Raw genomic sequence first — 24,238 nt, 5'->3', positions numbered from 1 at the left:
TGCTTCAATCCTGTTAATGTGTAATAATGACATCAACTTAAGAGGAACTTGAAGAGGAAAGAGGTTGCCAGAAATATGTGCTGGTAAACTAAAAGCTATTTTTGTCTGCATGTTTTTTCAGAACGGCTTTCTGGAGTTCTTTGACAAGAATCGAGTAAGGGCAATGGAAGACGAACTCTTGAGCAATGTCATCGGCACAGCGTTAACGTACGGTGCTGTAGGCGTCGGGCTTGTGGCAGGACTTGCCATGTTTTTTCGGCGGTGAGACTGGCTGGCCACAAATTTAAAGACACTTTGCCCGATTGCCTCACGCTGATGGACAAGAGGAACTGAAGAAAAGTTGTCGTGGGCGGCTGTTGATACCTCCACTTCCGGGTGGGGATACCCTCAGCCTAGTGTTCCGTTGCCAAACTGGAAGAATCGTCATCCGAATGCGTCTTGCCGCAAACGGGACAGAGTGCAGAAGAAAGCTGTATTCTTATACCTTTCTCCCTCCCCCAGCACATTGTAAAGAGTGTAAATACGGTACTTTATGTCATTATGTAGGGTTTGTTAGAGCTGGGAAGATCACATTCATCAACATTGAGTTTCATCAAAAAGTTGAGGAAGGAAATTAAAAAAAAGATTTCAAAATTGCAAGCGGAAAAGATAGGACTCTCATTCAGTCATTCAGGGGGTATCATGGAGTGACTTTGAATATCTGTCAAGAGGACAGATCAACAATGTAGGAAAAAAAAGTTTAAATTGTTTATTGCCACCCTGCAGCTGAATTGAGTGTAAAAATATGCCGTGTATGTCCAGTCTGCTGTCAAGCCTTTTGTGAAATCCGGGCCACTATTCAAGCCTCCCCTTCAATAGCATTTCCCAATTCCTTTGGAAACATGACATGTTGACAAGGATCTGATTTCAGGTTCCCCCCATGAAGGCTGAATGGTAGGTCTGTTCGTTACAGCTGTGCGGGGCAAAAAAAAAAGTGGTTCTTTTGTCAATTCACCACACCCACACACTCTGTCCAGAGAATCATGTGCATGTCTGCACAGATTGATATCGCTTTCATCTCATTGGAGAGACAGTGTTCTTTCTGGTGTCCGACCAATTTCTGCGTCGGGGAGAATAATTGTGCAGGAAGTTCGGGAAGTTTCGTATTTCACTTTCAGACATCACCTTGTCTTCACCTTCTCTTGCATGTTGTGGGAGTTAGGCAAAGTCCAATAGGTGTTGAATTACTATCATTGAACCACTTTTTCTAATACTTAGATATTTATGTTACAATTTTCAGGTGTTGTATGAACACAGTGCTATTGTTTTGCACAAAAAGCTCCTCCCCTCACATCAAATATCCCTTGTGCCGGCTTTTTTTTGCTTGAATGTGCCGCTTTGGGAAGTCTGAAACCTGAAGAAACATTGAAAGAAAATCAACATTTCAAAAGAAAGTCTCATATATAAACAGGTTGATATAAAAACAACATTGGACTGTATTGTAACTAAATTGTAGGTGCCAGAAACGGGGAACCCGTTTGTTTTTTTTTCCTCTTGACGTTTAGCGTTACATTTTTCTGCTGAGCATCAATTCTGGGCCCAATTTCATGGCACTGCTTACCGCTAGCGAAATATTGGCGCTTAGCGCAGCAGAAAGTTCTCAACTTCTGTGCTTACAGCGAACATGTTTCATGGGTTAGTGAGGAATTTCAGCTTGTTTGCCTGCGCACATCCCGTAAGTAAGGATTCTGTGCTCAAAGGGATAGCACAGAATTTTTCTGCTAGCCTTGTTAGCACAGAATGGAGATCGTAAGTGCCGAATTCTGTGGTAAGCAGCGCCATGAATTGGGCCCTGGTGAGAGCTTTGTCTATGAACACTTCATAATTTTAAGTTAAAAAAAAAATTGAAGTTAAATTTTAGTCAAAGCGTCGGTTTTATTTCATTTCATGGTGCCATCAGTCACTCGATACTGTTACATCAAACCCCGGAGGGGACCATTGAAATCATGCATGTACTTGTTTGATTCAGGATGGTTAGGGTTAAAGTATCCAGGCGTCTTACAATTGCAGTTGCTTAGATACAAGGGAAACGAATTTTAAAAATGGGTACAGGCTTTTGGCAGGCAAGGTCTAAATGCCTTTGCAGCTCATCTGTGCAGTGGTATGGTTGCATTTGTTCACAGCTAGTCACCTGTGCATTCCAGAAAAGTGTTGCCATGTTTTCCATCATGAGGGGCATGTTCATTGTTCATAAAAACTTCTTTCTCTAACTTAATTAGGCGACAAAAACTACATTGCCACAGTTATTGATAGGAATGTACAAAGCACTGGTCATCTTCAAGAGTGAGCAACATCATTCTAAGATTGATTAAACTTCTCAGCAGAATCTGTTACTTCTTGTAAAGTAAGTGGTTAGCAGGTTGTGGCTTGCAAACATTACAGGAATATGTTGTTTTTGAAGTCAGATAAATTACCTCATATGCTTCAACTTCACGCTGGAAACACTCGTGCAATGTTGCAATCATGGGTGAAGTTAATTCTCAGAGTTTAATGAGAGAGAAAGAGAAACAAGAAACAACTTAAAAGACGAATGAATCCACTGAAGGCATTCTTTTCCCTCTTATCTGTGAGGATTGCATTTACATGTACATATTTTCCTCTCAGACTGTGCCTACTACACTTTGCAGAGCAAGGTTTCCATATCTGATCTGATGAGCATGGCCTGAAGTCTGTTCCCATTGGTATAGACTGTGGTAGTGTTAATCCTGTCTATGGTATGGTTATTCCAAGTTATGGTGGTACCTATCAAGGCTATGGCATTCTTGTTCCAGCCCATGATACCGGTATTGTTGTCCCGGTTTTGTGGTGATGCTGGGCCCAACCCATGACATTCTTGTCCAGGTCTTTGTTAGTGTTAACCCAGTCTGTGGTATCTGCCCTTAGCTGGGCCAAGAGAGGGCGCAATTTTCCTAGAAACACAGGCTCCTTTGGTAGGAACTGTACTTCGCTGGTTCACAAAGGACTATATAATGCATGCATTACTGTCGTGTTGCTACTGACAAATGACATTCCCCACCAACATGGCTGTTGTCAACCGATGAGGGGGTGCTTCTGCTCAAGGCGGATTGTTAAATCAATCCATGTCAGTGTGGGAATCAAGTCCTTTTCTGAGTTCAAGGAGTAATTTTGGTGCAAATTTAAGCAGTGTTTCAGTCAGTCCATCACAAGTTCTTTCACAAGTTCTTTGAACAGCAACAAGAAAACACTGCTCCAGTTCATTGGAATACATTGTACATGTAGGACTTGGCTTTGAGACTGGCTGGTTTGTGATGGACTTGCATGGACTGATTATGGACACCACTAGATGCACCAAGGCTGTGTCGGTAGTGTTTCTGATTTAACTACAGTCAAATTTGTATTTGTTGATGCACAACCTGGAATTGTTATTGGAGTACTCGGAGCAAGTGGTCTGTAGAAAGTCTTAGTTCCTACTGTCTTATCCCTTATTTCAGTATGTATTTGCTGGGCTCATAAAAGGATCTGACTGTGGTACCTGGTTGCAGTCTATGGCCCTTTCGGAAATGAGCTTTCACTGCTACGGCTAGGTCTGTCTGCGCATGCTTGTTTCCAATGGAGTGAAGACCTAGACTTAGCTCTAGACAACAGATTTGGATGCAGCCTATGATATTGTAAATCCATTCCAAGGAAGGGTCGCCATCAGGCTGTGACCAAAACCAACATTGGTGGTTTTGGCTCTGGCTATTCACCACAGTGTGTCGGTGGCTAAGTATGAATCCATAGCCATAAATACTCAGTTTGGATGCAGTTTACATTTGCACAAACCTGTGAATCATGGAGTTGCGGCTGGTGCCCAGTCTTGTCAGTGTATTCCAGTACAGACAGGATGGTCAAAGCTCCAGTCCCTTATACTTCACTTATTTGAACATATGCAGCAAGGTATGAGACGGAGAGAACCCCCCTGCTTTGTGCTGGTCATTGTCTCGCAGGAATCTGGGGAATTCCTTTCAGACATCTTGGGGGGATGTGTTAAGTAACAATAGTCTTGAATGTGTATAGGGATTGGACATGTTGGGGGGGGTACCCCTCGGTCTCATTTCTTGCTGGGGATATATTTGAAATTAGATGCACATTGTGACTGGCACCCTGACTTCACTTCTTGTTACGCATTGCGACAGAAGATTGCCTCATACTCTCTCATAAGGTACATGGACAAAACAAAACAAACAAACAAACAAACAAACAAAACCTGTTGCACAGTACAACTTTGCTGTGAATCAATACCATGCACTTTATGTAGAAAGAAAGGTTGTGGCAGACTTTCAAGCCATGCTACCTTTTGCTCGTTGGCCCAGTGTGTAAAATATTTTGCCGATAGCAGCAGCCAATTATTTTGTATATATAAAAAAAGTATATAATATATAGCTTTTATGAGTTACCCTTTTTACTGTGAACCTTCAGTATTTTTAAAAAGTTGTTTATTTCTGATCTAGTAAATCGCTTGCTATTTTTGTGGTCAGACTTGCAGACCTCAGTTTTTGAACTGTCGCTTGAAATTTTTGGCAATCTAGTTGTGAAACAAAAGTACTTGAGGGGCGTTACACCATTAATTCACTCCAAGCTGTGATTCATTCATGTTTTGCTTTGTTCAGGTTTGTTTTTAATCATTAGTTGGAAAACTTTGTCCCCAGTAAGTTGCCAGGAAGATTTTTCAAAGAACTTTCAAGGGAATGTGTTGACAGAAAAATGGAAATAATTTGTAAGCTCTTCCTTATGAAAAAGTCGTAGTTTCTGAGAAATTTATGAAGTCGTTTTTGTCGCTTAAAATTGAACTAACATGGATGGAAGCAATTTGTTATATCACTTTCAGGTACATGCATCTACCCAAGATTTTGGGCCATTTTGAAGTCATGGCATTGTGTTGGCTTCAGGATCTGACCTCACAATGTATTATCAACAGGAGATGTCAGACACATCTAGGTTCAGCGTTTACAATAGGAGCTCAAAGGTTACAGCCTATATGCTTTATTTGACTTGCCTGTAATAGGCTTCAGAATTGTTAGAGAGTTTGAGATGAAGCCAGGACCAGGGACAAAGCCACGTTTTCAGAAATGGCCTGGGAAATATATCACTGGTAGTTATTGTGGCCAAGGGTTATTTAAGTTAAAGTCTAGTTCCTAGACTCAGTTATTGCATCATGCGTGGTTCTACGGTACCATTGGGATACATGAGCTGTGGATTGTATGTACTAAAGCCATTGGGTAAAATGAGGAAAAAAAGCTTACGAACGGAATGCTCCCTTGTGCACACTGGCACTGAGAGATTATTGAACTGGTTAACAGCCCACGTGAACCATCAGCTTGTCCCGACAACTTATATTCCAAGGTTTTCTTTGTCTTATTCTCTACTGTACTGATGATGTCACACTTTGTTCATGTGTATGCTCTCCTATGGTGCTCAGAGGACCTTGGGCATGGACATATGTAAAAAAAATCTGGACCCACAATACTTTTGTGCCAAATGAAGCCACCAGCAGCCATTTTACTGTGCCGAATGCAAAGGTGATGGTTGCCTCGCTTGCCACTGTTACTATTGATATGAAGAACAAATTAGGAGTTAACAATGGCAAGCCAGCTTGTGTAAAAGCTTTGTATTTGGCATGGTAGGGATGGCCACAGGTGGCTTCAGTGAGTACTGTGTGCCGATTACGGCCATTGTGGGTCCGTGACCATGGGACCCCACTGCCTCTGCAGGAAAGTGTACGTGTAAACAGTGTGATGTCACCACCGGTGCATTGGCCCATTAAAATCATGGAGCTGCTTGGTGCAGACAGTTGCTAAGTGCTAAAAATACTTGCCTGGCCGAGACGGGTGACCGCCAAAATGCCATGCATATTGCACGTTACTGGTTCTCCGCTGACTACGGTTCAGCGTGTTGGTTTGCCCAAGTAGCATTGTCTACTCAGCAGCCTCTTGACATTGGCCTAGGTTGGGAGGCATTGAATGGAGATCTAAGTGTCATTAGCCTTCAAGAGGGGAACGTAACTTCCAGACTGGAATACCCAATTAGTAATTAGCAGCTGTGTATTTCCATTTGGCCCATATGGAACGTGGAGCCAGGTTGGATTTAGCTGCATGTTAAAGCAGGAGGGAAAAAGCCTAGCAAAAATAGGTGACCAGTCTAAAAAAAGAAAGTCATTTCACTTTCCATGCGTCATTGTTGTACTCCCACCCCCCCAAAAAAGAAAATCTTCCTGCTTGAGCAGTGCTTGAATATGAGGTATGCTTTCACAGGTTTAGGTAGGAGAGAATGTTTTCTTGTAGTTTCCCGTACGTCTGGCTTTACTCAACTTGCAGCGTAGTTTCAGGCAAAGAGAAAAGTGATTTTGAATAAAGCCATAAAGACGTTTGTTGCTTGAACCAAGTATAGGCATCTTTGCACTTAGTTTGTAGCCATGAAAAAGCATAATGGAATGCAACACTGCCAGTTTGTTTCTCAAATAAAATTATATCTGTAAAATGAGTTCCCAATTTCACTGAAATGGGTTTCTGTCAAAGAAACCATTCTGTTGTAGTTTACTTTGATGAGCGGAGAAGTGGATGAGCTGGCATTCCATTGTGAGTACCGTACTTCAACTCAAGAGGAGTGAAAAGAGTGTAAATAGTCCTCATGGAGTGAGTTCATCTGTTATTTCAATGTGTAAAGAGAAACATTTAAAAAAAAATGGAGTGGTTTGCATTTGTCTTGGTCAGTGGGGAACTTTCAGGCTTGGAAACTGGCAAAGAGATTTCCAACTTTCCGATGCCTGTCATCGGAAATGCTGTGTTTGTATTTTGATTACCATGTTACGGCATGCCATTACAGACATGTTTGGGGGCACACCTCACTGTCTTGAAAAGCGGATAGGCATTGCCAGAAAAATGGGCGGGCGTGGCTCAGCCCACCTTAATCCAGTCCGACTGCACAACTTCAATTGTGGTTTCAGTGCAACTGTGCAGTTGGACATCTCAAACAGTAAGATAGAGTCAAGGTGCGCTGTGGTTTTCTTAAGTGAACAATACTACGTTTTATAAGTGTATAAAAATGTGTAGTCTTTGCATTTATGATTTTGTGAGCTGCATTACGTGCTGTCATGCATTATTCATGAGTCCTTGTGAGTTGCTGTGTTTTGTTGTTATGCCCGTTCTAAGTGTTTGTTTGCAGCGTTGTGGAAGTTCCAGTCATCTGTTTGCAGTACAATTTAAACCTTGATTTGACTTGAGCGTGGGTGGAGCAAAGCTGGACAGGGAAGGGGGGTCGGGCAATAATTCCAGGGTTGGTGATGAACAAGTGAATATAGAGTCCAGATTTATGTTTCAACGCACTTTGTAATTCATCCATTGACAGTCATTTTACTGTATTATATGCATATACCGTACATGTAACACCTGTTAACGTGTAAAATTGCCTAATTAATAACTTTCATTGTACAAGCAATCAAGCATGTTTTTGTTAAATGGTCTATTATTCCATTATAAATATTATGTAGCACCATGAAGCAATTTAAGATAAAGGCAGTTTCTCGTTAAAAGCTGTTCTGCCTCATAAGTTGGCCCTCTTAAATTTGCACAATCTTGCATATGTGCTAGTTATTGCTTCCCAGACAGCAGAAACAGTGGAACAACTTCATTTTACTGTTACCAGTTTTGGGCCAAAAGAGGAATATTTTCTACGTGTACTAATAAAGAAAACGTTATGAAATAGTTTTGAAAAGTCAAATTACCTCTGTAGTTAATAGTGCGTTTACACCAGGGCCTTGTACATGTATATAAAGATACTGTACTTTCATGCATCTAGTTTAATTTATTTCTAGAAGGCTGTTTCTGTGAAAACAGTGGTGATTTTTGGTTTCAGATTTTCTGTTTGATAGCTTAGCTTACCATTAAACCCCATGGTGCGTGCTGACACGACCAAAACTGATGTGCCCTATTTCAGTGTTGTCCAATAGCAAGGCCGCACTCTATGTAAATGATATGTAAATTTATGTGGTTGGGCTTACAGTGTCGCTGTCTGGGCCACGCTCTGTCCAATGGCGTAGTGTGGAAAAGCAAGGATTCCCCGGTACTTCGTATGTCGGTTGATAAGCATAAATTAGTGTGCTGTCTGATTAAAACAACAAGAGAGAGAAAAACAGGAACATACTGGTACACCTGTCATTATTTGTAAATGCATGTCTTTTCTTTGTCACCTCCTTGTTTCAATTAAACTAGTAAGGTGACATCTTTAAATAGTTGGTCATGGAGCACCATCTGGCAGTAGACGGAAATACAGAAAATCTCATGTTGAAAGACTGTGATACTGACGGTGTTGTTTGTCTACTGAATGTACAGCCCATCAGATGTAACTATGCTCTGGTAAGGCACAGCAGGAAAAAACAGAAATTCTAGCAAAATGTCTGACTTGTAAGGGTTTTTTTTGGTCAGCGTCAATTTGGTGGCCGGAAAATTGCCTGATGGAAAAAAAAGGACTGACCGGCCAAAAACTGACAAATTTGTATGTCGATCAGCTGGAGATGGGGCTTGCATGGTCTTTCTCTGCTAACATTGATGGCTGATCATGGAGCTAGTTCAGAGAAGATATAAATTATCAGGCTTCTCTACAGAACAAAGATGTCACTGCATACATTCAAAGTTTTAAGAGTGAATGTTCAGTGCATCACAAATCCTTTCACAAATTCTTTCGCAAGACCTTTCATAAGTGACAGGGTGAGCAATAGTTTTGTGAGGGACTAGGCTACATTGTACAAAGTGTTGAAATAATTTGTCATTTATTAGGCAGAAGCAGCCAGTCTTAAGCCTACTGAAGACTTGGCTTGGAAACAAAATGACGGTATTTGGAAGAAAATAACTGGAGACTTGTACAAATGGGATCCATTCTGTGAAAAGTAGCCATTTTTTCCCCAGAAAATCTGCTTCAGTTGCATTAGAAAGAGGGAGCAAATTAAGCTCTTTGGTTGAATGTGTTACTCTTTTCGGCATCTCAATGAAATTTGACATTATCGTGGTTGAAAATATTGAAGATTCCTACCGATTTCCACAGTACAAGACTCTTTAAGAACCCCAGTTGTCCTCAATCCTCTGATTTGAACATGGCTGTACGTACCATACACCCAATTAGGGGTTTAAAATTCCTGTAACTCAAAAGGGGCTCTGGTGACTTATTTTCTAAGAACAGGTCACAAATTTAGCTCGTTGACATTACCAAGTACAAGTATTGAAATAAATACAAGGGAAAATTATTCTGTATTCTTTGCAGAGTGTAAAAAGCAAAATTGGATTCAGTTTACTCATGCCTATTGTGGACAAACTTGAGAAAGATAAGTCACTGAGGTCGGACTTACTTTGCAAAGCGTCCATAGGTCTCACCATTAATAAAGGTTGAGAATTTCAAATAGACTTGAAAAAAAAATTGGGACAACGTGCATGGAGAAAACTACTTGTTACTTGACTTGGAAGAGAAAAGAGACTGATAACCTCGGAAATGTCAACACGACTTGTGGAAACATGACACGGTTTGCAAAGCCTATTGTGTTCTCTCCCAAAGGATTTTGAGCCTGGAAAACAACTTCAGGGTAGTGCGTGAAGGAACTCCCATGTGAAGGAGCTTTAAAACTTATCCACAAAATGGAAGTTGGAAAATTGAATAGTTTGAAGTTTCCCACTGAAGTTCTACTCTATTGGAGGGGGGAATGGGAATAACAATACCTCTGGAAGTTGAAGTTGCCTCAGAAATTGGTAAGTGTATTTGGATTCTTGCCAACTTCTCATGTGCTTTTGCATATTTTGGTTAGGATATTGACTTGTAGAACAAAGCATACAGATGATTTTGTGTTGGTGTTTGCACTGTTGATTTCATGTCAGTGTCAACCGCAACAATGTTTGTAGGCAAAGTTAACTTAAGCAACTAGTATCAATTCCACTTCCGATGACAGATCCACAGACGTAACTGGGTAATTCCATAAATCAGGGGTCCATCTTTTTTGTGTCCCTGTCACATCTGACATATGATTTTGTAAGTTCAGAACACCTTTTCTAATTTCCAAGAGGTGATGAATTGATGCAAATTACCTGCCAAACAAATAGTGATAGTTTGAAATCAATTGTGGTGATATTTCCGTGTCAAATAATAAAGGGCAGATGTAACAAGGACATGAAAATGTCACGCTTTGGACCCCTGATTCAAGGAATAACCAACCATTGATATTACAACTTCATTTTCACTTATTCTTGTTCGCTCTAGCTGTGACAATCATCACAGATGGCATTTGTGGGTTGGCAATGGATATTTTTGGGTTATGAAAGGGTAAGCTTTGATTGCTGGTATGTAGCGAATGGTTCCAGGTCCCCCAAAAGGTTGCATTAATGCAAATATTTCAGTATGACAAAAAACGAAAAGTTCTGAATGGTATATGTTTCGTGTCATCATGTCAGTTTCAGGGATGTTTCCGTACCATTTTGATTCAATTTTATGTAACTGTTTGAATTCCATTTATTCACAGTACTGTTGGCCTACTACTGGGTACAATGCAATGCTATTATGCTCTTCTATTTTGTAATTTGCACCCCTCATATATCTTTCTTGGTTTTATTCAGAGCCAGAGAAAATGGTAATGACCTGACAAATTTAGGCTGATTTTAACAAATGGATCACACATCAAACAAATATTGATCCTAGATCCAATTAAAAATTCCTGTTTAGAGTCGTTGTCGCAGCTCACTGTGAGATAGGTAATTTATTTGCTTTAGGGTTGGACTTTTTCCTTTGAGCTCTCCTTCATTATAGTATCATTGCTGGTAAAAAGAATGATTCCATGTTATAGGAGCCATCAAAGTTGATATCTTCTGGTCTGTTTATTTTTTGATTGATTGATAAAAATGTCTGCCATTTCCTTGTTCTTTACTGTTGCAAGACAAAATGTCAGTTGTTCTTTTACCACTACTGAAGACCATAAATATACCTTATGTGTTTTGTTATCAAATGCGTATCTGTTCCACTCGGGCAGGCATATATGCAGCAGACAGTTGAGCTTAGAGTTCACAGTAAGGAAATGCAGTCAATGTGTACTCATTTGGAAGAGACATTCATTTGAGCAAAAGTCACTAGGATGTAGATAATTAGCTTGTATCCATTTGCAGTCCTGCAATTGACTTTGAAAGGTTATCACTGATGTTGATTGTCAGGTTTGTGCTTAAATTGGAAACATCTCTGAAAGAGAGAAATAACTCTGCCAGATGGGAAGTTGACAGCTGGTCAACGACAAACTGCTCTCAATTTTCCATCGGTTTTCTAGATTGGAGGTGAGTACAAGCATAGCAGCCATGCAGAATACATGTAAGTATATGACATGGATAGCTTTTGTTTGAATGTATTTAGCATTTATTTTGCATTTGTTGCAGCTGATCACTTTCCTGTTTATCATATCTTACGGTGAATGTTATACGCTTGTTGGCATTTTGTCTATACAGCATGCATGCAGTTACAGTTAAAATTGCAGTGGACAACGTATTCTGACAAAATACCAATACAGTGTCGGTGTTCAAATACCCTTATCGAAAAACTGCACTGAAAGGCGTTTATTGAAAAATATTGTTTTGAACATTAATTGGAGTGAGAAAAACTTGTTGAAGTTTGATTATGTTAGCCCCTAAAAACTACTTTTATGAATATTCGTCAAACAAATAGTGTCTGTTAATAAAATATTTCTTTCATGCTCAGAGTAAGGCCCTTGAGTATTTTCCCAAAGGACATTATTGCCGTAATGATCTTTTAACTGACGAATATAAAGAGCAAATGCTCGAGTCTTGGGCCTCTGAATTCACGTCTCTCTATTTATCTAGCCTTTTTTGTCAGAACAAGTTAATTTGCTTGATCGCTGTAACTGCAACCGTGTTGAAACTAGAGTGCACTGTTCATCATTCGACATGCCTGGGTAGAGATGGTCTCAATTACTGTCAAAACTCTCAAATGCCAGAAAAAAAAGGTATTTGAAATATTGGGAGCATTCTGTTACTGTTTCAGTACATGAAATTCAAAGAGAGATGTTGAGTACAACTTGGCTTTGAAATGTACATGTACCTTAATAAGAGTGTGATGGGAAGTGTTACCTGATATCCAACTTAGCTCACTGTCGTTAAAAGCAACAACTTACAATGGATTCTTGAAAACAGTCATCTCAGGGAACAGGAATCCTTCAATTTCCTTGTGAAGTTAATTTGCACTTAGAATTGGCTCCTAATTTTTCATTGCATATAGGGTGCAGATTTCTGCTAGATTGGTTTGGTATTCTGAGATACCATTTTGAACATTTGATCGCATATTGTTCTATTTTGTCTGTTTTTTTTTTATTCAAATAAATGCAGGAGCTGAGAAATGCATATCTTTGATTTTTTCAATGATCCAGGCAACAGATTTCAACTTGTATACTGAGCCAGTCATCGAGAGTCATCCATATTTTTGGAATTGCATATGTTAAATAACTGGAGGGCAGTTACAACATGATGACTGCTAAGTTGAGCCCAATTGGCGAGCAGTTTAGTGCTCAGGTGTGCGAGGAGCCTAGGCCAGAGGTCAACGATGAAAGAGTTGCCCTGGAGATGGAGTCTGAAGTCAGGATCATGGATGCTAGCACTGGAAAGGTTGGTGGCAATGGCATAGCGAAGTCTTTTTGATTTGCGTTGGTGGGAAGGTGAGAAAGGGCCACACTTTGCGGGTATAGACAAGGTTTTCTCACTGGTCGCCTAGCTGACCTCTATAAAATTGGAAGGGGGGAGTTTTTGAGAGCATCTTGTAATTTTCATCTTTTAAATGCCCCCATGCACTTATAGGGGGAAAGTATTTGTTACAAACCATTGGGGTAAAAAAGGGCTTTTGTGGGGAATATTGGCAGTGTGGTAAAGTCACACCTTGCAAATGTACCCCACTAGATAGTAGTCTGCTGATGCCTTTGAGTACTTTTTACCTCATATTTTCATGGTAATTATGACCAGACAGGAGTCATCGATATTGCTCTCAATATCCTTGTAAAACTGGAGGAAATCACATACCCTAGCAGGATTGATAAAGTAACGATTTGTGTCATGGAAACACCACTTCATTAATCCAAAATTGTAGAGAGGCACGCAGTTGTGGGTTTTGGTCCTTTGTTCTTTTTTCATGTTGATTAACGTTCATGGAGGAAACAGGTCATAAATTTATTCCTGCACAGGATATGTATGTATGATTTAACCACTTCACAGGAAGACGTATCCCCCAGTGCACCAAGTGATGGGTTTTTGACATTTGGACTTGTCCAAAATTTGTGCATGCATTTCCTGGCAGTAATTGGGGAGATTGAGTGCCTTAATTAATGCAAGCATTGATGAGTCAGGCCGAGTTGAGTAATAGTCATGGGTGTCACGAGGGGGAACCGGGGGCATATTGCCTTCCTCTACCACCCAAAAAATGAAAAGAAAAAGGGAAAGGGATTGAAGTCACCAGTTTGTTTGAAAATATTTTGTAACTGACTTCTACTGTAAACGCATGGAAAAAAAACCCTGGCAATACCCGTGGCAATGGAGTTTTTAATGAATACTCGTTTACCATACGTTTACCCTCTCTCTGTGTACAGACATGTACAGTTGTGATGCCAAAGAAAGGCATGGCTCCAAGAAGGATGTCTACCCTTCCACTCTGCCGCATTTGCTTCGAGAGCGACCAACAGCAGCAGCACACATCCCTGCCATCGGCTGTACCCCTAATTTCCCGCTGCTGCTCTTTGGGGCCTGAAGCCCCCCACGATCCCCTCATCAGACCCTGCTTATGCTCTGGTACAGCAGCCTGGGTGCATCTGATGTGCCTGCGAAGGTGGCAGGCGTGTTCTGGGTCGGCCGTCTGTGAGCTCTGCCTCTCACCGTTCGAGATTCCAAATGAGCTGAGAATGCTAGCGGTAAGAGTTTTATGGCTCTTAAAGAACTTAAGAGATCAGCATTCTGACTCCTGAAACTTTTCCTTAAATATGCAATGACAAATATGCGATAACAGTTTGTAATTTGTTATTATAAGCATGTCTTGTCATGAAATGCACGGATTGCTCAAAAATACCCTGGGCACTATAGCTCGTAAGCCTGAAGAAACCTGTAGTGAGGAAACGATGAAAAACATTTACAGTTTTAGAGGTGGGAGGAAAACCGCAGAAGAATAGTTTGGGTAAAACCCAAGGAATGAGATTGGGACTGAAGTTTGGACCCGGGCCGATGTGGTGAAAGACAAGGAAAGATCCACGATGCCAACTTGACTTACCAAATTTCTTATCCTCTGGCTTTCGTACGCCATGCCTGCTTCCAAATTCAGATAATAAAAAAATGGCCACTTGTCCATTAGCAAACCATCAGATTCAAGCCACTTTTGTCCAGGAAAGGATGTCTATTGTTTAGGCACAGAAAATCATACATGTTGGATCTCTGTTCCGTTATCAATTTGATACGAGTCTGCTTACTAAAAGGAGAAAGCATTCTATGAAGTGAAATGTCTTCCCAAGTGTCTCACAAGCCCAGGGATCCCCTGATGTTCCAAACAAATACTGAGCAGAGCCACAACCAAGGACGGCTAGCACACAGCAGACCTTATGACTCAACTTGGTAACTTTGCAGTGTATAGAATCTTACCTACCAGAAGAATTAAGTGGCTCAGAATTAAGTAGGCACATATATAGGTGAAAGGAGGTGTGTACACATGCACTGAAAGAAGTTGGTCGCAGCATTCTCGCAAGAGTCCTTTTTTCCCCCCCTGACTTAACTCTCTTCCACATCCCCCAAAAACAGGCCTCTGAGGATACGGATCAGTCTTCCACCGGCCGTCGCCAAGCCTCTACCATACGGTACTTACAGAAGCTGGGTGTGATGCTAGTGTACACCGTGTTGTTGCTCATTCCGCTGTCAGTCATGGTAGCTATCATGAGCTTCCCCCTGGGTGAGGCGTGGGAGGGAGACGAGACAGGATTGGGAACCAGTTGGAATATGCTGGGTAAATTGACAGTTGGCTTTTTGTCGCAAGAAGTTCCTTTTATTTGTTTGGTTTTTGTTGAATCATTTTCTTGGGTTCAGGTTTTATCTTTTGCCTGGAATCATTGGTGTGATCTCATAGGGATAGCATCTGACATCAGAAAGCACTGTTCGGGGCATAGGGAATTTGGCACTGACAGCCAATGAATGGCACTACTTTTGTCAATGGTCACATGACAAGAATGGCATTTGTCAAAGAAAATAGCAGGATGGGAGAATGTTTTCAAAACTGAATACTCTCCCTCACCTAATTGTCACATCTCGTTGGCTACTTGAGAATTAAGGAAAAAGTACTTGAACTCAGAGTTACTACAGAGTAAAGACTTGGAGTTCTTCAAGTAAGTTCTTCAAACTATTAAAAGCCAACTGTTAGGATGTAGCTTTTGTCCAGGCACATTTTATTTTAGTTTCTTTACAAGATTGGTGTACTTTATTCATGAGAATTACTTCTTAACAATATGAATGAGTTGTTCCAACGGCAATAATAATAACTATTTGAACATCAATATTATCTTCTTGATTGACTGTCTTTTGTTTTAAATCCCATCTTGATGGCAGGCCGGGTCCTCCTGTCTCTTCTTGTAATTGGGGTGTACATCCCTCTCCTGTACTGCTGCATCTTCAAACGTTCCTGTCTCCTCAGCTGGATGAACTCTGACCAGCAAAGTGAGCGAAGGCGGCGTCAGGTCCGCACCCGGAGCATTAATCCCACGCTGATGCCGTTCACTGGCCGCAATCATCGCTACATTTGGCACAGAAGGCTTGGCGAGCGGGAAGTTTGTTACATGGACGCAGCTCTGTTGATGTAAAGGGGGGCAAGTCTGCGATTTGGCATGCGCTGTGTCCCATACGCAATGGAAGCCTTACCTTCAAATATCCACGGTGTCGGTGTTGTTTAATTCTGCTATCAGGCATCTGGATGGAGAATATCCACAAGACAGTTTGATGCGACTAGCCTTTGACGTAACGGTATTCTCGAGGAAAACGTTACGTACCGGACAAAAGAGAACCTTTGCAAGGACTTACCCTAGAATATTTCTGAGCTTGGACCAAAATTAAGAGCAGGTGCATACACATCTGGACTTGTTCAAACTCAAGAGTGCATTTGCCACCACCAATGTTTTCAATTTCTTATTGATATGTGCAAAATTTGTTTGAAGAGGAAAGCCACAGCTTTGCCGCCCTTGTTTGTGTTTTTTCCCCTGTATTGATTCATGCCCTTGCGTTCATTGGTTGTCATTTATACCGCAATCTAAAGAGTTTGGTTCAGGCCTGAAACTTCTCCGACAGTGAATGCAACATGACCTGTCAGGTACACATGAATACATGTAACTCTCGACTGGAAGGGGACTAACGTCGATGACAGTATAGTCACCAGGTCCCTGATTTCACCACCTTTTGTCAAGTCTGATGATATTAACAGTAAGTGGTGAAAAAAGGGATTTGTGGACTGTATCGTCAATGACGCTAGGCGTCTTGCCTCCATAGGGTAACTTGGGACTTCACAGTCAGTATCTCACTTGTATTATGTACACTTTCTTTACTGATCATACAGGTAGCTTAAGACCGAAAAGACACTGCTTCTTTTCACAGCTTATTTACTCTGGAATTTAATCTGAAAACTTTTTAAAACTTCCTTTTGAATGCATGAAATATCGACTAGTTGTACAGCACATTTATCTACAACACACTTAACAACTTGTCACATTTCTTATAAAAATGTGATTATGTTTGATTTGAGTCTCATTTGAAGATTTGAATATTTATGCTTACTCAAGCCTGGCCTGAGTAAGTAATCCACAGAGTCAGGTTATTTTGGGAAAGTATCCCACAATTCAACGCTAAGAAAACTATGGTGGCTTAATCTAAATACTGTGGCATTTTGGACCTTTGAAGTCAATCTCCTCATTGGCAAAGCCTTCTTCCCTTGTCTCTCTTTAGAGTTACAACGTACACCCTTGGTGTTAGAAGTTGACCAACTATAGTTCCTTGGCTTCATCTTGGGGACAAGTTTGTCAGCTTCCAATACCTCAGGGAGCTAAAAATAAAACCCTGACAATCCACCCTCAAAAGTATTTTATATCTGTATACTCTTCCAGGGCTCCAACCTAACTTCCAATTTTTAAGCACATGGTGCTGGACAGGGTTCAATCCACAATGGTCCCCTGTCAGATTTACTCTATCAGATAATCTGCATGTACATATAGATTACCAGTCAAAAACCAGCCATGTACACTTCCATTCCATAGAACTGTCTTGATGTTTTATTTTCTGCGTACAGAAACACTCAAGGAATAATACAACTCAAAATGGTGACGGGGTAACCTGCCACTTCAAATGTACATGCCTCACCTATAAATACAAAAGAACCTTTAATACATGTACACTATTATTGGTATACTGTGTTACTAGCAAGTTGTAATGTATAAAAAACAAAAATGACAACACTGAAATTATAAACATGAATTTGAACATGAACATGTATTAAAGAAACTGAAATTTATGTATTTGTGAAATTATGTATTTGTAGAATAGATCAATTAAGTTTAATTAACTCAGCAAGTGGCATAATTCCATACTTCAGGTTATGAGAAACTGAAAGCTAACTTCCAATTAATTGGCAGAGATTGTAAGACAACCCAAGTTGGAATTAGACTGGAGACCTGCCAAGAACTGTAAGACCAAGAATTGATGGGCCACTGGACTGGTGGCATTGCGTGTGTCTTGTCTTAGATCCCAAGTGTAAAAACATTCATCTGAAAGACATGTACATGGAACTAAACACCCTGCAATGTCGGCTTAATGGATAAAACATTCTAGAAAATCCAGGACAGCTGTCTTGCATCATAAAAACTGTGTGTCTGTTTGTCACCAGATCACAGTTCCTTGGAGTTTGCTCACTCATCTACTTGTGTTTGGTTAATTTCCACATTACATTTGGCCGACTCGAACCCAGTCACGACTCTCAACTCGTCGGGTGCCCAGCAGAAGGGCATAAGCGCACTTACGCCCTTTCGCCGGGAAGCATGATCACAGCAGAAAAAAATGTTCCCAGCAAAAGGGCATAAGAAACACACCCTCTTTATTTAATAAAAACGGATATAATTTACTACAAAACCTGGGCTGTACAAAAAGCAACCTTTGAACAACTTATTAAAGGACTTGGGCATTTTTTAAATTTTTTGCCAAGAAATCTTCATATCTCATTAAAATACAATAGTTGCATACCTGCGTCCTTTTGCCGGGAAAAGTTCTTTTGCAGTGATCATGCTTCCCAGCAAAAGGGCCTAAGCGCTTACGCCCTTCTGTCAGGCACACGATGAACTATGACGGCCAATCAGGTGTGAGTAGCTTCACTAAAGCTCCTTGATTTTCCAAGCTCTCCAATTTTAACAGAACACTCCCACAACCACCTCAGCCCTGGCAACAGGTGGCCCCATCTCAGACACTCATGCCAATTTGTGGCAGACCTTCAAATTCCACAAAATGAAATTCAGTACAGTGACTGCCTAAACAGCTGGCTTACATGTAAGCTTACCAATGATTTACACACTGGGCAAATGATCATACCATTTACAGAATAAAAAATTCAGCCATCTTGATATACAAGACACATTTCAGAGCTGTCCTAACTACACTTATACAATTAACCCTCCCTGCGTGTAAACAAGTACTTTTTCTCATGCAAAACTTAGCTGATACACAAAGATAAAGCGTAGGTATAGAGGAAGTGTGACTTTGTATTATCATCCAAGAGATCTTGATAGTATCCACGGAACGCACATGTGCGTGTACAGTAAATAGGTGAATGCTTGGTTATACATGTACACAGAGCTTGAAGTCCATGTAAATTAGGCGGCATGTACCTGTAGATTGATGGACTAGGTTGAGACAAGATAAGAACTTGCAAGAAGCCAAACAGAAATATGAAATGGATTGCTTCTGGTCATGGCTATGTTTAAAAGATGAGGGAAGACTTTCATCTTGGAAAATGTTGTCAATGCCAGCCAAAATGAAATCTCAAACTGGAAAACAAGACATCTCCACTCACAGACTTTGCCCCCAAAAGAGAAACAAAATCTAGTTTTGAAAAACCGTAAGGCTACATCAGACAGCATTCACTACCGTCAACTTACCGTTACAAGACTCTGAACTCATGTTGAATTACATACATGTACTGTTTTAAGCTGTTCATACAATCTCGCCACCTGCTGCAGTCGGAGAGGAAGATACCAATACCCATTTCAAGATGCACATGGATTTGCTTAACACAGGAAACATCCTCTCAGATCACCAGCAGATTAAAAGTAAATGAATGTATCACATGTATACTGTACATCCAAATTGTGCATGACTGCGATATTAAAGTCGTACCAATCTGAATAACATCATTTTCTTTGCTGTTTCATTGCTTTTTCAAACCCTCTTTCATTTTACCTCACTACATGTAGCAACAAAATTGCCCTACAAGTTCCTGTCACTGCTCGTTAAATGTCAGATTTTGAAGTTGAATTTTGATGTCAAGCATCCAGGCTCCATTAGGGACCCAGCCCAAGAACCTGTATGTGTAGTTTAGTACAATAAAATGTTCCCTTGTGTCTACGTGTAGCTTGGGTCAGTTCAGAAATACACTGGAAATGTATACACATTGTACATGTCAATCATGGGGAAAACTTGACACTTTTTGCAGGGACTCTCACTCCAACCCAACTGCCATCCACAGATTCTGAATTGGTGTGGGTTTTGCTGGTATTGTTGGGGCAAACTGAGGAACAACTGAAAAGGCATTACAAAACAACCAAGTTGAAACTGCAAGGATGGAAACTTTACCTTCCAATTTTTTTTTGTCGGTTTACTTTGACAGAAGATTCCCCCAAACAAACACATTTTACCAGTCTTTTATCTACCCACCATTTTCCAGCTAAATGGAGAAAGCTAAAGAATTACACATACTTTCATACAAATTCATCTCATTATAAAAAAAGGAAAACCTGTTCTACAGAAATCACTGCCATCAGTACCACATAAATATTGAATAAGAAATGAATTCATAAGTTACACACATTAGAAAGACGAAAAAATTGATTCGACCCTTTCACTACTCGTAGTGTACACACAAATCTGAAATGACACTTCAAGAGGGGTGGCAAACACTCGCCTCCGTTATCCAAATCAGATTCACATCTAACCCCAAATCCACATTTCTTCTTTATACCTTTGACAGAGAAGCTCTCAATGTCCAGTTTGGGAGCCACACAGGGCAAAGCAAGCTCAAATCAAACATCATTAATTGCAATTAGTGATCCCTTATTTACAGCCATCATTTCCAAACTACGAAAATAGTTACAGCTACCTGTGTATGTACATTCGTGTTGGCAGTAATTACAGGTGTATATACTGTACAAGGCGTCAAAGGGAATATTAGACCAGACATGTACCAAATTGACGCTGATACTCTCTTGCTGCTGTGCGTTTACCTGCACCTGCATTCACATGTACCATCCCATGGCCATGTTCTCCAACACTTCTCACCCCTGACATGCCTGATCAGTTCAATCAATACTCGGCTGTCAAGATTGCCAGTCAAAAAAGTCTACGGCCACAACACTGCAGTCAACAGGTGTCATCTCTGCAGTGCTATTAGAGAAAGCGACCAAATTCATTTCTTCTCCTGTTGTCAGTGATACCAGAGTTCATCCAAGACCAAAGAGGGATGAGGGTGGTGCCAGTGTTAAAATTCATACTTTCCTTTTTGTAACTTTCAACAGACAAGAGATGTCACTTTAAGGGGGTCAAACCAACTCAAGTTTCTCCCACAGTTGGCTGCAGTACTGAAAGAAGTTGCAGCATTAGGGAAGACAGTCCACGACCTTTTTCTGCAAAGCACGTGTACATGTTTCAGTGGAAAATATTACATGGAACTTAGTGGACAGTTTGTAAAACAGGCAATGTATACATGAGTGCTGATTTTCACATAACACATGTAGATGCACGACAACAAATTAACTCTGCATGTAGGGAAATACACAGTTGACAAGGGTGTACACAATTTTATCCAAACCACCTCAACTAACTGCACTAAAAGGGACTAATCGTGGACTCTTTGACAGTGCATGCATCCATGCAGACAAGACTGTATTGCATGCTGAATTAGTGTAAAAATTGGCCAATTCCCACTAACTCTAGATTTGTGAGTCTCCATACACATGCATCAGCGCCCTCTTGTGACATGGCAACTCCAGTCTTCTTGTATCATTGGAAACATACAGCACACCGATGGAACATAAAACAAGAAGCTAAGTTCCCTCAGTCCCCGGTAATTCCTCAAGCGAAAAAGTGTGACAATCCCGTGAACCACACTTATTCCAACTTCGTTTTTTTTGGTATACTTACAATAATGTGGTACATGAACTCTTTAAAAAGACAAGCATACAAAGAAGAGTTGGAATATCTAGAAGGTACATGTACGGGTACCGTACCTGTACGCCTGTCCATGCGCACCATATGACCTTCTTCATCAACAGATAAGAAGCCAAGCCCAAATTACCTGGCTATAACAACCGGCAATATCATGCTCATCTATGGAAGTGGCTAGTAAATCTAGCCATTCCTTATAGACATGTGTGCTACCGGTACTCCTATAGCCACAGCCAGTTGATATCAGACGCAGCCTTATTTAGCAGTGAACTGTAAAGCACCAGGTACATGTACACATTCCTTCCACATTCGGGCAGCTGCCATCATCTGGTGTCCTGACTATTATACATGAGATATACATGGTACTATGGGCCAATGCAAACACATTGCAAACATGGTTAATTGTGTATAATACAGGTGGCTGTCATTAACATCTAAGCACATGCATGAACATACATTCGGATACAACCCTTGTACTAAATGTACATGTACATACATGTATGTATTTCACTTTTGGTACAAAAATATTTTTAAAAAAGCATGTACACTTTCAACCTGTATACACTTAAGTCCAACACAAGCCATCATAACAAGAGTACTAAGCTTCTCTAAATGAAGTGTCAAGGCATTCCCTTAACCACTTGCTGATGGGTTTATTCCACTAAGAATTTGGTGTCTCTGACAGGATGTAATTTTCTGCCGAAAATACCGGCTTTTTAAAACAAAATACCCCAACCAACGTCCTTTACAAAGTTGGTCTTTACACGTCCTGCCTCTCTAAGGTCATTCGTTTGAGATTTCTGCGACGCTTTTACTGCATCGTTGCTTTTTTGAAACTTCAGGATCACTTTGTTAAGCGGTATTTACTTCAGTACAATGCCCAACTGTAGCCCACGGCTGCTCGAGGACTCCACACGTTAAACCTCCATGGACTCGTGTGAGCCTTTGTGTGTGTTCAAGTATTCAAGCATCGGGATGAGTATCAAGATTGTAAGTCTAACGGCACTTCAGTTTCAACCACGCCCACTGCACATGGAACCATGGAACTGGAATCTTAATGTGCAACTTGAGCCCTCATGCAAAGGGAGCTTCTAATCAGTGGGCATGCACGAGTATGATGAAACCATTAAGACATCGGAGAGATGTCAGGCAGTACTAAATATGGATTGGCCAGAGCGTGTTTAAAGATTGTTCATGTTATGACACAGGAAATCCCTGTGCATTTACAGGTCATCCAGTGTGAAGTGGTTATTAATTAACATTGTTCATCACCAGTTACTAGTGACTGAATTATGCTAGTAATTTCACTTATGATGAGCTTGTGGTAGACTCGGTCACATGTACAAATTGGGTGTCAATGTACAGAGTTTCTTTCAAAATGTTACAATCTTGATTGCTAAATACCATGGTCATAGATACAGTAGTCAATTTTTATTGGTTGCGAACTAATCATGTGACATGCTACAAGCGCGCATGTATCATTCACATGCCATGCACTGGCAATGTTTACCAATGAGAACTGGCCATAGCCACTAACCAATTGCGCCATGGCTTCCATAGGGGCAGATGTCAATTTCAGCCTAAGCCAAGTACATTTACATGCAAGCTGGTCACACCTTAAATCTCTGTTCTCTGTGACGGGCTAGCTACCAGTATGTACAGAATTCCCAGATGGAAAGTAAACCCTTTAACCTGTTCAACAAATACACGTAATTCCTACTGTACGCTATACAGTATCACCTGTAGGTACTCATACATGTAGTTTGAGCAGGAAGCGGGAAACATAGTCAGGTATTTCTATCGGCGTCTTCCGGTGTATGCTGGGCTGAACTTCAGAAAACTCTTACGCAGAAGCTAAAGTCCCGATACGCTGGCTAAATGCATGTTCTATGTACATCCCGTTATCGTTATCTACAAACGATTCGTCTCACCCTACGGTAAATTACTTTTATCAATGGCCTTGTTAGCAATTTATTAGGACAGCCTGTCAACAGCTGAGCTTCACGACTGGTAATGGCTGTAGCCAGGAACAGTCCTCTTGCTGAGAAATGTTTCATTACTGGCAACTATTTGGAGCCTTTCCATAACTTAATTTCTTAGCTTTAGGCATACCAGAAAGAGGGACTGAAAGGGGGAAACATGGAAGTAAAAACTTGACTCTTGGGACGAGGAGAAATTTAACCAAGCCTGTTCAAGTACAGTGAGCATTTGTGCAAACACGCGGCCCAAGGAGTTCCTTTCCACTTGTTCCAGTACACTATCATGAAGCAACCAGCACCCTGCTGTCTACATGTACATGTATGAAATTCCACTACAGGTAAACTGCATCTGAAAGTTAGCATGCCTGATCCCAGGTATGGTTCCTGGACTCTTACTGTGGTGCCATTATACATTCATGATGCCGCCGGGGAACACTGCAAAGATGATGAGGTACAGAATCACCACCAGACCGACCAAAACAGCAAAGGCAGCATTGCGCCATCTCTGTGAGAAAAAAAAGTGCAGAAAAGAAAGACAACAATCTTAAAAATAGGGATAATTTGATTACCAAAGGGAAAATAAGAATGCAATCACAGTACGCCTTCCTTGAATTCAACCTCATAGTTTGCGAAACTCCTGGCCCACCAAGTACGGTAGCAAGTTTTGTTTCAACAGGTGTTCAAGGTCAACTCTATTGCGTGGTCCTTCTTCAAAAACTTCTCTGACTATATGTGTCCAAATCAAATGGGAATTAACGAGTGTACACA

General features: G+C 40.8%; 3 protein-coding genes across 20 annotated transcripts in view; 2 read left to right on the top strand and 1 right to left on the bottom strand.

Moving 5' to 3' along the window:
• LOC110989640 (bcl-2-like protein 1) overlaps window positions 1-8,173 on the top strand; it is a 46,455-nt gene extending 38,282 nt beyond the window's left edge. For 8 of the 9 annotated variants that reach the window (XM_022254203.2, XM_022254196.2, XM_087134930.1 and 5 more), the window contains exon 5: window positions 122-8,173. In XM_022254203.2, the coding sequence (XP_022109895.1) occupies window positions 122-265 (144 nt within the window). In that variant the 3' untranslated portion in view covers window positions 266-8,173. The remainder of the gene's footprint in view (window positions 1-121) is intronic. The other variant, XR_002599664.2, reaches the window with a different exon arrangement.
• A 102-nt stretch (window positions 8,174-8,275) lies between these two features.
• Window positions 8,276-17,577, top strand: LOC110989636 (uncharacterized). Of its 5 annotated transcripts, none has more exons than XM_087134925.1 (7): window positions 8,276-8,390; window positions 9,580-9,770; window positions 11,217-11,333; window positions 12,437-12,671; window positions 13,643-13,960; window positions 14,835-15,036; window positions 15,633-17,577. In XM_087134925.1, the coding sequence occupies exons 4-7, from the start codon at window positions 12,531-12,533 to the stop codon at window positions 15,881-15,883; spliced, it is 912 nt and encodes a 303-aa protein (XP_086991051.1). In that variant the 5' UTR covers window positions 8,276-8,390; window positions 9,580-9,770; window positions 11,217-11,333; window positions 12,437-12,530; the 3' UTR covers window positions 15,884-17,577. The 5 variants fall into 5 exon arrangements, with proteins under 5 accessions (XP_086991051.1, XP_022109866.2, XP_086991055.1 ...); XM_022254174.2 differs by having other exon boundaries at window positions 11,217-11,367; XM_087134929.1 differs by having other exon boundaries at window positions 11,217-11,367; window positions 12,396-12,671.
• The window catches only part of LOC110990965 (uncharacterized), a 33,884-nt gene continuing 26,961 nt past the window's right edge, over window positions 17,316-24,238 (bottom strand). For all 6 annotated transcript variants that reach the window (XM_022256054.2, XM_022256049.2, XM_022256059.2 and 3 more), the window contains one exon: window positions 17,316-23,975. In XM_022256054.2, coding sequence (XP_022111746.1) covers window positions 23,877-23,975 — 99 coding nt within the window. In that variant the 3' untranslated portion in view covers window positions 17,316-23,876. The remainder of the gene's footprint in view (window positions 23,976-24,238) is intronic.

The sequence above is a fragment of the Acanthaster planci genome, linkage group LG03 (genome assembly GCF_054643075.1).
Source record: "Acanthaster planci isolate LZ-2023a linkage group LG03, COTS_SCS, whole genome shotgun sequence".
NCBI lineage: Eukaryota > Metazoa > Echinodermata > Asteroidea > Valvatida > Acanthasteridae > Acanthaster > Acanthaster planci.
This window is presented reverse-complemented; position numbering and strand designations above follow the sequence as displayed.

Coding starts and splice junctions, on each gene's coding strand:
- LOC110989636 (XM_087134925.1), top strand. CDS start 12,531: ATGATGACTGCTAAGTTGAGCCCAATTGGCGAGCAGTTTAGTGCTCAG. Junction 12,672..13,642: donor TGGATGCTAGCACTGGAAAG/GTTGGTGGCAAT, acceptor CTCTGTGTACAG/ACATGTACAGTTGTGATGCC. Junction 15,037..15,632: donor AACCAGTTGGAATATGCTGG/GTAAATTGACAG, acceptor TCTTGATGGCAG/GCCGGGTCCTCCTGTCTCTT.